The sequence below is a fragment of the Leptosomus discolor genome, chromosome 6 (genome assembly GCF_034619465.1).
Source record: "Leptosomus discolor isolate bLepDis1 chromosome 6, bLepDis1.hap2, whole genome shotgun sequence".
NCBI classification, from domain to species: domain Eukaryota; kingdom Metazoa; phylum Chordata; class Aves; order Leptosomiformes; family Leptosomidae; genus Leptosomus; species Leptosomus discolor.
The window spans coordinates 9,506,876-9,520,369 of NC_141396.1; the positions used below are offsets into that span (position 1 = coordinate 9,506,876).

At 42.7% G+C, this 13,494-nt stretch overlaps 1 protein-coding gene across 2 annotated transcripts in view; it reads left to right on the top strand.

The window, feature by feature from the left end:
* The first annotated feature begins 231 nt into the window (after positions 1–231).
* ABLIM1 (actin binding LIM protein 1) overlaps positions 232–13,494 on the top strand; it is a 138,837-nt gene continuing 125,574 nt past the window's right edge. For both annotated transcript variants that reach the window (XM_086466876.1, XM_086466877.1), the window contains exon 1: positions 232–475. In XM_086466876.1, coding sequence (XP_086323002.1) covers positions 232–475 — 244 coding nt within the window. The remainder of the gene's footprint in view (positions 476–13,494) is intronic.

The following is a 13,494-nucleotide window of genomic DNA, read 5'->3' on the forward strand; positions in this document are numbered from 1 at the left end:
TTTTTGCATTCCCAGGGATGAGTTGCAACTGATTACAATAGTTTTAGATGGCAGTCACCTGATCAAGCATACTGTCGTAATCTCTTGAAGATAATCACTAAAAATATATCTTCCTTAATCTCCTTTGCTGGATAAGAGAAAAACAGAAGGATTGGTAAGGGCAGTGTGCCGTGAGTAGTAGACTGACTACATGCATTACAGGTTCCTTTCCCTAGCTTCTTCAGAATAGAAATGCCATCTTTCCCCATCTTAAACAGCTTTAGTAAGCTGTGTGGATCAAGGAAAACTGAAGATTTGGTGCTGGAAAAGGTGAAATTCCGAAATTCAATCAAGAGATTTTCAGTTATTGAGGATGGGGATATTGCAGAGGTCTTGTATCTCATTCCTAAGCAGAGCTTACTGAAGCAACTGCCCTACTTGAATCCAGATGACTACTACTTATGTGAGCGGTTATTTGACACTCCTGAGGATCTGGGTAAGTGCAAACTGGCATTGGATCTTGATCTTTGGTTGGTGAATAGGCTAAATTGCTTTACAGGTAGCTTATTTCTTGTGTAGCAGCAAGATACTTTATGACAGTAAGTGTGCTTAGGTGTGGAGAAATATTTTATCAGTGACAGGGAGGAGGGAATGAAGAATAAAAAGCCAAATTAGAACCTGAATAGTCAAAAGTGGATAGAGGTGCAGCTCTCTCTATGTGTGGCCATACTGGGACAGAGGGGGCCTGAATCTACAGAACTACTTAAGCTAGAAAAATACCTTTTGAAAGCACAACACCCTGCGGTAGTGTGTTCCAGAGCTTTCCTATGGGTTTTATGAAACTAGATTCCCTTTTGTTTGTTTTAAACCCATTGCAGAGTAGTTTTAATTGAAGCTGCCTCATTTTTGAATGGGAAGAGGTGATTAAAAGTCTTTCTGTGTTCACCTTATTTTTGTTACTTGTGAGTTTGTTAGACTTCTGCTGTATCCTTTATCCAGGTACCTGTGGTGGTTTAATCCCACCCAGATGGCCACTAAACACCACACAGCCACTCACTCACTCCCCTCTGCCCTGGTGGGATGGGGAGGAGAAAATACAGCCAAAGGGCTGTCAAAGGACAGGGAGGGCTCACTCAGCAATTACAGTCCTAGCCAAAAGACAGACTCAACTTGGGGAAACAACATCAATTTAATTTAAACACCACCAATTTACCAATCAAATTGGAGTGGGATAACGAGAAAAACCTCCAGATCTTAAAAACACCTCCCATGCACCCACCTCCCACTTCTTCCCAGGCGCAGCTCTGTTCCCAATTTCTCTACCTCCTCCCCTCTAGCAGCACAGGGTGAAGGGGAATGGGGCTTGTGGCCAGTTCATCACACATTGTCTCTGACGCTCCTTCCTCCTCAGGGGGAGGACTCCGCACACTCTTCCCCTGCTCCACCGCGGGGTGCCTCTCCCGGCAGCCATTCCTCCACCCACTGCCCCAACGCGAGTCCTTCCCGTGGGGCCGCAGCTCCCCAGAACCCCCCAGCGCGGGTCCCTCCCGGGGCTGCCGCCCTCCCACCGACGGGCGGCTCCAGCGAGGGCTGCCTCGGAGCCACGGCCTGCTGCGGGCCCGGGCCCTGCTCCTCTGGCCTGGGGTCCTCCATGAGCTGCAGTGGGCATCTGCTCCACCGTTACCCTCCATGGGCTGCAGGGGCTCAGCTGCCATCTCACCACAGGCTGCAGGGGAATCTCTGCTCTGCTGTACCGCCTCCCCCTCCTTCTTCACTCTCCTGGGTGTCAGCAGGGTTGTTTCTCGCACATTCCCCCTCCTCTCCTCCGCTCCTCAACAAAGACATGCTCAACAGGTTTTTCCTGTGTTAAATATGTTATTATAGAAGTGCTGATTGGCTCAGCCTTGGCCAGAGATGGGTCCGACTTGGAGCCAGGGGAGGTTCTAGAAGCTTCTTGCAGGAGCCACCCCTGTAGCCCCTTCCTCGACTACCAAAACCCTGCCACACATGAACCCAACACAGTACCTCCTTTTTCAGGATAAGCAGTCATAATTTATTTAGATGCATTTTGTGCAGGAGCCAGTCCATGCCTTTGATTATCCTTTTTACCTTTATTTTTCTAATTCCACTATAATCCTTGAAAAATTGGGGAATAGAACGGTATTCAACATGTAGCATAACGTGGGTATATTGACATGGTCATAACAATACTCTTTGTTCCTCCCAGTAGTTCCTAAAATTTTCTTTGTGATTTTAATTAATATTGAACACTGGTTTATTCCTTCAAAGAGCTATCAGTGGTGGGAGGACTTATATCTGGAATTCATCATCTTAACTGATTTGTAATAACCTGTTAATTTTTTTTTTTTTAAATAGTTTTTTTTGGAAAGTCCAATCTATGAGAAGTCCAATCTATGAAACTGGCTATAAATGTTAATCTGAAGCTTTCAGATAATTTCAAAAGATTCTCTTTTAGGACGTGCTTTATGGACCTCAGTTTTGATGACCCAAACTGCTTCTGTGTTGGAATTTTGCCTGTACTTAGCAGATCAAGAAAGCTGCTACATACTTACCACTCTGCCCAGCTCCTCAAAATGTTAATACTGAGTGAATGATTATGGTAGGCAACTGTTTTTCAAAGATCTGCTTTCAGGTTTGTTGTTTCATCAGTGCCAGGTAACACTTCTTCTTCTGTGCAATGGCTTTTTTGCTAGTCAGCTCTGTACAATTATTTTAAAACTAAAATTTCAATTTAGGTTTTGCTAAAACATGAGGCAAATATATAATATGACTATGAACCAGAAAAAGCAACTATCATCCTGCCTTGCCAGCCCCCGAATGTTTGACATTGGTATTCTGGAGAAAACGTCTACAGACAATTTAGGCATTTTTATAAATCACGATTTAGGATAGAAAATTAATTGAATGAACAATATGATCAATCCATGCAGGACTCCGAAGAAATTCTTTGCCACTGTAGCAGGCTGGGAGTCACCTTTTTGCACAGGTGCAATTTTCTTCTAATTAGTAAATCAATCTAGACATCTGCAGTTTTGCAGTTCTCTACTCATTTGTAAGCAATAACAAAGATAGTGGGACAGGTTCTGATTAGCACTATGCTGCAATAAATAATGCAAATAACCACTGGGGCTTTTTGTCCTTTCATCCTACAATTTGGGTGCTACTATTCAATAGGATGGGTATTGTGGTCCTGCTTTCCAGTGCCGTGAATAATTCTAGCTGAAAGGTTGCAAGGTGTTCGATGTCTCAGCTTTACTTAAATGCCAACGATTGGAATCAGAATCTCACCTACTTAGAACAAAAATAGCAGAATGGTTATTGAAAACAGCCTGGTTGCAAAAGCCGTATGTGACTTTAAGATGCAACACGCATGAGTCTGTCTCTTGGGCCATGTGCCTGCTTGGGGATTACGGTGCCTCAAGTACTACAAGATTTAGCAGCTTATATACCCTGCTGAAAGACAGTTTACTGTCTGTATTTGGCTTTACAAACAGAGATTAGAAATTACCCTGTTCAAGGCATTTGGAGACTCACTAAATATTTTCCTTGCTGCACGTAAGTCGAATCATAACCATTAGGAAAGGCCCATATTGTAGGTTTTTAGAAGGTCAGGAATTATCAACAAGTGCAAAGCTATTTAGTATTCATGAAATGCGTCTTTTGAGTCTCACCAATTTAACCCATGACTTGCTTTTATTTAGCACTCATATCATGAAATTCCATCCCCTTCATAAGGTTGGAGGTTAAACTTGTCTAATCAGGTTAAATGGTGGCATGACACTGACAGTTAAAAGTACTCCAAATATCGAAGAAAACTTAAAAAAAAAAAGGAGTTCAAAAGAGGCTTTGAATCACTGAAAGGACCCTCATTCTGCGTTTCCCTTGAGTTAATTTGGCCAAAGACTGATGAGCTACCTTCCCTCCCATTTCTAGGGGAGGTGGTAAAGGACTGCTTCCCACGAGACAGATTGCCGGACACATGGTTTGCTGCAACAAAATCTGTCTTAGCCTAGAAGGCCTGGTTTGGCACATGGCTTTGATTCTCTGGAGGCCAGACTCTAATACAAAGGATTCTGTGGAAAAAGTCTGATATTCAGGACTAGCAAAAGTTGAAAGCTGGTTGCTAAAGGGCAGTGAAGCAGTGCTTGTGAGAATGGCTGCTTGTATTGGATCAGTTGGATGTAAAGGAAGACAGAAGGAACCTGAGAGGTTGTGAAAGGAATGGAGGGAATCCGGGGAGCATGAAAACCGCACAGTGGTGAGCCGGGGACTGGACTGGTGCAGGAAAATTTATGAAGCACTGAGACCCTATTTACTCTTCACTGGGTAAAAAACTGGCTGGATGGCTGGGCCAAAAGAACTGTGGTGGAGTTCAATCCAGCTGGCAGCCAGTCACAGGTGGTGTTCCCCAGGGCTCAGCGTTGAGGCCTTTATCAATGCTCTGGAGGAGGGGATTGAGTGCACCCTCAGTAAGTTTGCAGACAACACCAAGTTGGGCAGGAGTGTTGATCTGCTCGAGGGCAGGAACCTCTTCAGAGGGGTCTGGACAGGCTGGATCGATGGGCCAAGGCCAATTGTATGAGGTTCAACGAGGCCAGGTGCCGAGTCCTGCACTTGGTCACAACAAACCCATGCAATGATGTGGGCTTGGGGAAGTGTGGCTGGAAAGCTGCCCGGTGGAAAAGGACCTGGGGGTGTTGGTTGACAGCCGGCTGAACATGAGCCAGCAGTGTGCCCAGGTGGCCAAGAAGGCCAACAGCATCCTGGCCTGTATCAGCAATAGTGTGGCCAGCAGGAGTAGGGAGGTGGTCATCCCCCTGTAGTCAGCCCTGGTGAGGCCGCAACTATCATGCTGTGTGCAGTTTTGGGCCCCTCGCTACAAGAAAGACATTGAGGTGCTGGAGCGTGTCCAGAGAAGGGCAGCAAAGCTGGTGAAGTGTCTGGAGAACAGGTCTTATGTGGAGCAGCTGAGGGAGCTGGGGTTGTTTAGCCTGGAGAAGAGGAGGCTGAGGGGAGACCATATCACTCTCTACAACTACCTGAAAGGAGATTGTAGCAAGGTGGGGGTCGGTCTCTTCTCCCAAGTAACAAGCAATAGGACAAAAGGAAATGGCCTCAAGGTGCACCAGGGGAGGTTTAGATTGGACATCAGAAAAAATTTCTTTTCCGAAAGAGTGGTCAAACATTGGAACAGGCTGCCCAGGGAGGTGGTGGAGTCATCACCCTTGGAGGTGTTCAAAAAAATGTGTTGATGTAGCACTTGTAGCCATGGTTTAGTGGGCATGGTGGTATTAAGGTCAATGGTTGGACTTGGTTTATTCCAACCTAATGATTCTATGAGCTGGTGAAAGGCCTAGCGAGTAAGTCTTGTGAAGAGCGGCTGAGGGAATTGGAGCTATTTAATCTTAAGAAAAGGAGGCTGAGGGGAGACCTTATTGTTCTCTACAACTAACTGAGAAGACAGTGTAGAGAGGTGGGTGCTGGTCTCTTCTCACAGGTAATTAATGACAGAACAAGAAGGACCGGACTCAAGCTGCACCAGGGTAAGTTTAGGCTTGACATTAGGAAAAAATTTTCCACTGAGAGGGTTGTCAGGCATTGGAATAGGCTGCCCAGGGAGGTGGTGGAGTCACCATCCCTTAATGTGTTTAAAGGTTGTTTCGATGTAGCACTTGGAGATATGGTTTAGGGGTGTACTTGGTAGAATAGATATAATGCTGATTCATATGATTGAATAGGGAGCATGCTTTTAAAGTTTGTAGTAATACAGGTTTAGGAGCATCATGTCATTCTTCTGCAGGACAATGTCTGAATTCAAAATAGTCCTGATAAGTCAGCTAGATGGTTTGAATTCATGCAGTTGAATTTCAGTGATAAAAGTGTAGAGTGTTGGACTTGCACAGATAAGAAATGGAAAATAACTAACAGTACTCCAGGAAAGCATACGGAGGTTAATGATGCTTACCACAATGTCAGTATAGATCGACTGTATCATATTGCTGCAAAAAAAAAGCTGTTCTTTTTTTTGAGATGTGTTAGCAGGAGATATGTACAGCAAGGTAGATAATTTTCCTCTGTTCCTGAAGAGGACTCTGCTGGATACTGTCTCCAGGTTTGGATGTTGCATTTTGAGAAAGATATTGATAAATTGGAGGGAAACTAGTAGAAGGCCGTGAGAATAGCATTAGGAAAAAAGACTTATGAGAAAAGATTAATAGAATTAGGTTTGCTTAATCTAGAAGAGTGGAGATAAGTGAGGGATTTAGTCAATCTTCAGATGAATAAGGGGTTGGCAAATGGAGACGTGTTCTGCATTGTCGTGGGAAGCACAGACAAATACGCTTGTGAAAAGTACTGAGTAGTGGTTTTGTGTTTGAGTAAGAAGTATAGCTGAAACTCTCTGTCTGGGTTAGGCCCTAATAATCTTTGCTTCTGTAAATATGCATAGTTATCTTGATATTTTTGCGTTTTTAAAATGAAATTTAAAAAATAATCAATTAACACCAGTTCTTCATCCTCTGCCTGTTTGCAGTATCTCTACTCCAATTTAATCACTGCCACGTTTTTACTTAAAATATTTGAACATTTAATGTCTTCTCAGCCCTTGGCTTCCTGTTTCAGATTTCCGTTTGCTGTGGGACAAGTTGTTGCCAGTGTTCGAGATCAATCCAAGCTAATTTGCTTAGTAGTACATCAGTGGTTTAGCATTAATCTGCATTAATGTAGCGTGATTTAGAGCAACGAATTCCCCTCTGTAAGGCTCACTGCCTAAATTCTTTGTTATCTGTTATCCAATAAACAAGAACGACATTGCAGTTCCTACTGTTACTAGATGCTAGCAAGAAAGATGAGCTAAATCAGCTTTAAGTAGAAAGAAATAATAAACGTTTTGTGGTTTCCTCTGTGGCTATATACGTAGGCAATAGCCATAGTGTCAAGATTGTTGAGGGGAATTAAAGCAAAGATCTCACTTGCTCTGTAACTCCATAATACTGATGGGTGCGGGTAGCTCTGACTGGAGAGCATTGTGGCTACACATCCCCCACTGTTGTTTACAGGGAGCCCTGCTTTTGTTCTGTATCTGATTGGAACTTCCTCTCCTGTGTCCGTCATGTGCAGTTGTATAACCTTGGTATTTTAGTCAAACAACGGAGAAAGAAAGGCAGTCCCCTTCCTGGGCAGGGTGGCAGCAGGACAGCAGGTGTGGCTTGTGCTCCATCGCTCCAAGTGGTGAGAATGGCCCCTCTTCTCACTGTCTGCGGGTGTTCGGAGCCACCACAGCCTCTTGCAGGCAGGAAAGATACAGGTGAACCTGAAATGGAAGCTGGTTTCAAGCTGAAGAAGTTCTAGCCTTTCTGCTAGTGGGTAAAATACTGTTGGCACTGGGGTGGGGAAAAGAGAAGTAGAAGTTGCTGTTTCTTCTCCTTGGAAAGCCATTCCTTGGGCCTGCTCTGCTTATCCAAAAGGGGAAATTGTGGGAAGGCTTCAGAGCAGAGGGGAGGGCATGAGAAGTGTCTGTCCTCACTCACTCTGACTTTGGGGCATGGAGGGAGTGGAAGAGGAGAGATAAGCTTGGAACTTGGCCTTTTCCCTCGCTTCATCCACTCCTGTATGTCCCTCATGTACTGGTTGAGGAGAGATTGAATACTAATTGCTGTTGGCTCCTTCTCCTTTATCCCTGAGAGGCGGGTGTTATCATTAAGTAGACTTTGTATACAGGGACCTTGAAAGTGGGGTTTAGTTTGAGAGAATGATAGATGTTTGCTAGACCTCTGTGGGATTTTTTCAGTAAAAGGGCAAATAGTTAATGGGAGAAGGGACACAGGAATGTTTTTCACCCAGGTGATGCAGACAGGGTGGAGCTGAGAGGGAAAGAAGACAATGTTAGAACGGGAGATTGTGATTGCAGTTTTTGCATTATCCTGCTTTTGATTTTTCAGTTATTTTCCTTCAAAGAGGAGGTCCTTATGGTGGGATGCAGAAACATTATGGCATCAGGGAAAGTTTATCACTGGTTTGTTACCACGTGAATTAGACACTGGAGCTGTCTATGCAGTTTTCAACGCAAAACATAGAAGCATTAAACTGTAAAATGCAAAAATATAAGCTAAATTAGCTTATCTTTATAGATCAGTACTTGGAAGATTCAAAATTGTTTGTTTATTTTTGAAGATGGCAAACTCGCTTTCCTTTGGAGCAGAGGCAGTAAGCCATCCGGTTTGATGTAAACTAACTGTGAGCAAATGTTCTTACAGAGCAGAAGCAGCAAAATAGCTTTTGTAGTTATCTTTTAAACATTCCAGTCGGTGCAGAAGTTGGAATCAGTTATGCCTGCTGTGTTTTGAATATCAATTTGTTGTGTATCTGCTTACTATTTTTGTGATGATCATACCATTGAAACAGCAACAAATAATTTAAAAGAAAGCTTCAAATATATAAGTTTTTGCGTGCTGAAACAAGTGACCTCCCTAGCTAGCAGATAAAATCACAGCCACTAATAGAAAAGTTCCAGAAGCTGGAGCACAGTAGTAAAAAGTCTGTTGTAAAATCTTGTTTGAATATATTAATATTATGCTATGTAGCCAAGTTGTGTCTACTCAGAAAGCATTTTTTAATTTTTTCTTAGAGGACCTCTGTGTTTCATTTGATAGGACACTGGACTGGGAAATAGCTGTTTTGAATGAGATACATTTGCAGGACAGCTTTAGGTGCCTTTTTTTAGAGTCCTATTTAGAGTTCAGTATGGAATCAGAAGAGAAGGAATGTGTCATTTGGCACAGTGAAAATTGATTAGTCCAATTTAAGTGTAAGGGTGATATGTATCCAGTGTCCAGATGACGGGTTGCCTCATCTTCGGGAGTCGTGGACTTGGGTTGTTGCATGCTTTGCTGTATGTTGTGTTGCTGAGGCATGCACTAGAGGTTGATGGTTAGTGAGATACTTTGTCATGTCTCTCAAGACTGCAAAACAAAGAACTTGTTTCTTCGCTCTGCAAAGTAACTGATTGGTGGGAAGCTGCTTCAATCTGGTGTTTCATCGACCTCTCGTAGAGATGCTCTTTAGATTCGTGAGTCTTTGCTGTTTTCCTGCTGATTTCACTGAGCCAAAAACTCCCAAGACAGGCTGTGGGGGTTATTCTTCAGTTAATCCAATTCTGAAGAGGATTATCAATATCAAATCTCCTTAACCTTAGGCATGCACAGTAAAGAATGACACATGCATATATGCTTTCCTGTTGGGGATTCCTGCCTTGGTGCAAGTTATTTGTGGTTTTCACCAGTAATTATGGTTACTGTCAGTGATAGTTACTGACAGAACACTCATATTTTTATTAGCAACAGTACTGGTTGTGATCATGATTTGGCTAGATGAATTCGGTTTATAGCAGGTGAATAGTGATGATTTCATAAGGTAGTTTTTAATAAAAATACTGAGTTTAAACCACTGTTACTGCAGCATGTTACTGTACTATATCTTAGTTCAGTGCCAAGTACATGTGCATAGCGTAAAAGCTCACACAGGTGTTAAGAAAGCATGATCTCCTTTCTAAGGATTAGCAATAACATAAGCAGTTTGGAAGCCGGTTGTTATATCAATAATATAAATGTGTGTCCGGAGATAGATGTACGGTACCTACTGTCAGAAGGTTACCCATCAGGGAGCTTTGTATATTCTTGGGGCCACTGCAAAGAAGTGTAACGTAACCATCTTTTCTCATCTGTTTCTAAAGATGATCTGGAGCTTTCAAGAGCTCTTTATATAAGCGTGTGTTACAGGCTTCTTAATGTTTAGAGCAAAGCCAGGTGTCCTTGTGTCCTTATTTTGTTTTGTGATAAATTAGACATTACTCTTACTGTTTTGTCTGTATTTTGCAGACTATTAATGTTATGCAGAATAGCAGCCTGCTAAGAAAATCTTGCTTGGGAGAACATCAGAAAATCAAATATTGTTTTAAGAAATGCAGACCTCTTAGTAGATCAAAACCTGAGAAATGTTTTATTCTTGAAGAGCCTAATTTGAAAGAATATTAAATGGTTTTATTAAGAACCTCTAAACCCCCGAATCCTGGCTGACCAGAATGAATACACTATGTATTTTGCTGAGTCATGTGATTGATGCATTTCCTAAATTTTAATTGAATTTACTCTAAAAGAAGGATGACACATTGTTGTAAACACCAATATTACAGACTGATTGTATTCAAAATAGCATGACACAGGCTACATAGAAAAACCTGGCATAGTGGAAGAGTTGTGGGTAGGACCCAGGCCATCAGGCGTTGTTTGCTTGAGGATCAGTCTTATCAGTGAGGATAATGTGATTATCCCAAGGTGAAGGATTGCAGGACTGTAGTATGTCCTAAGAAAGAGCCATATTCCTCTCTGGTGCATGTGTGCACTCCTCTAGGCTTTTTTTAGACTTGTTTAAAACTTGTGATAGGACAACATAGAGGGTCTGAGGTGGCGAGATCAGTCTGTGGGGCCTTCATAGCTCCTTAACATTCTCTTGGTTCCACACAGGGCAGAGTGGTGAGGAGATGGGGTTAAGGAGAGGCTGACAGCCTACATCCATTTGCATGAGCTGTGGTGTAGAGTCATTACAGAGCAAAAACTGTGGAGGGTATTGAGAAGCTATAGGATGACTGCCATAAAGGAACTTCCCCCGCAGCTTGTCTGCAGGCTTGGGAAGACTAGCAGATTTACTGAGGGGTGCTGTAAGAACCTGGAGAGACAAAAAACCCTGTGCAAGAGCAGCCCTACTAAACACCTTATGTCTTTCTTCAAGAGCAAACACCTAGCTTTTCAAACCTCGCATGGGGAACTGCTTTGTCAGATGCAGGCTGAATTCTGCTCAGCAGTGTGTCTGGGTGAATCTGAAAAACTCCACTGACAACACCGACTTTGCCCAAGTTGGTTGCCTGCCTTCTTTCGTCCCACAGTCCTTGAGAAGCACTGCTGCTTGAGCTGTTTTCGAAAGATGGAAAATGTGTCGGTTGTCCGAGTGGCTGAGGGAGAGGCATCAGAGGAAGAGATTGCCAGAGCAGGGTATGTTCAGGAGAAACAGAAGCCAGGAAATACTTAATCATATAGCTTTTCAGAATGCTAAAACTGGAAACTGTAGACTTCCCTGTCAGGGCACTGGGACCGCTGCTGGGTCACAGGTCTTTTGCAAGAAATCCCGTGTTGACATTATTGGTTTTCCTCTGAGCAGACACAGTTAAGTCAGGATAACAATTAGAGCAGGTCATGAGAGAGCAGCATTTCCTTCCTGGAGAAGGGAGTATTTTGCAAAAAGCCATAATCAAGACTTTATAGAACTGATGGCTCTCCATTGACCTAGGCTGTACAGTGGTTAAGCTCTGGCAGGCTTTCTTGTCAAAACGGTTTGTGCCAGGCTTTTTGCCAGAAGCAAGGACATTAAACAGAGGGTATTTTCCTGGATGTCATTTAATAGAACAACTTCTCCCCTTTCCCTTTCTATTTTCTAGCAGCCCGTTTCCTTCATTGGTTGATGAACAAGAGATATTGGTCAGTTTTGAAGAAATTGTGTAAAAACTGTGCACCAATACTTCTAAGCCATGATCTCATCTGTGAAGAATGACAGCAAGATAAAAATATGAAAGCCAGCTTTTAAAATCAGAATAACAAATCTTAAATCATGGCTAAACTGCTTAGTATCTTACACATACTTTCCCAACATTATCAAGGTACAAGAAAAGCAAAACAAACTGGTTGAACTCTTTGCCTTTGTGGAGTGATCTCAGTATGGCTCTCATGCCTCATGCTGGATGCACAGGATATTTTTCACCAGAAAATAACAGCAACATAAGATTGGGCTCATTGTGACTCTTCCACCCACACTGTGTTCAAGGGAGACTCTCTATTTTATTTGTAGAGTGCAAAGGTTATTTAAAGAATAAAGGTTATTTTGTTTTCCTTTAAAATATGCACCTCTAAATAACAGTAAGTACTAGGGATTTGCTTCTAGAATTGTTTTCTATTCCTCTTTCATCTCTAGTTTAGGATATCCAAGTAGATTCTGAATTGTACAGCAAGGTACATTTTAGTCTTCAGGCTTAAAACAATGAGATTAAAACAAAAAAGTATCCTGGTGTAAGAAGCTTGTATTTACAATACCAACGTCTGCTCTTTGTATCTCTTTATTCAGGAGTAAATTACATATATTTGTATGTATAATTTACTGCAGACTGTATTTTTAAATTTATTTTCATGTCTAACATTGTGGCTTTCCATGGCTGAACGACGTGCGGAAAGGCTTCTGTTCAGCTACGGGTGAGATGAGATACAGCAGTGCTAATCTCTAGCACATGTGAAAAATGGAGGTAATGAACTCGGAGAACAGAAAGTCCAGATACCGGCAGGCGTCTCCTGTGTCAGCAGCTGCTGGAACGAAAAATGAATGATCATCATTGCAAGCCTTCTGAGGGTGTCTGAGCATCCCAGGAAGGGGTTAACAGTATCCGTGCACATGCATCCATAGGCTGTGCTCTGCACATCAGATCAAATATTTATGAATGAAGGTCAGATGTGCCCCTTTCAGGAGGCTGTCCGCTAACTGTTTACAAAATACTGTTTGAAAAAGAACACAGCCAGGCTGAGTTACAGCCTGACATCTCTAATGTGTCAGAAGCGTGACATAATGGATTACGCCTCAGTGTTGGTGGGGTTCAGCCCGGCTCCCCAGTTGAGCCTCGGATGCTATTAATAGTAACTCACTGAGTCATCGGAGCAAGAATGCCGACTGCCTGGGCTCTGCTTCTCTTACACATTAGACTGCTAACAATAGAAAGCCAGCCTAGATTTGTTAGAATAGAATAACTATTTTTTTCCATGCATGTGCCTGAATCTCTGTCTCTGTCTCTCTCTCCCTCAGTTATTTATTTATTAAAGAATGTCACTGAATAGGAGAGATCTTTTGGGTGAGACAGACTGGCTTGTTTCATTTCTTTCTGTTCTGGGTGGCATTTATGCAAAACATTGAGAATGTATTTTCTGCAAATATTTTTAAAGCTGTGTGCATGCTCTGATTCTTTTTCCAGCAGGTATCAGCCATCTGCTGCTCTGTCTGTGTGATGCCTACAACTTGTTTCCTTACATTAATTTCTCTCTCCCTACATATAGTAGCATTGAGAAGGAATTCCCTTGTGGAGGTGTGAGCTCCAGTTCAAGTCCAGCTCTCAAAAAATAGGGGTTCCTCCAACTCTGGGTTGAACATGGGTTTTGCTTTAGGGTGCAGTATAAATGTAATTGCACCTCCGTCACGTAACCTAAAGCACATTTTGCTCTGAGTTGTGGTCAAGTTGAAGGTATAGCATGATGAATCTGCCTGTAATCTAGCCCAGAATATATTTTGACCCAGTTCTGTACTACTGAGGTCACCTCTGTCTTTGGCAAGTCAATTCATTTCCCTTTGTCGTTTTCTCCACCTCTAAGCCACAAATACTGAAATTTGCTGTCCAAGCAGAGACATGAT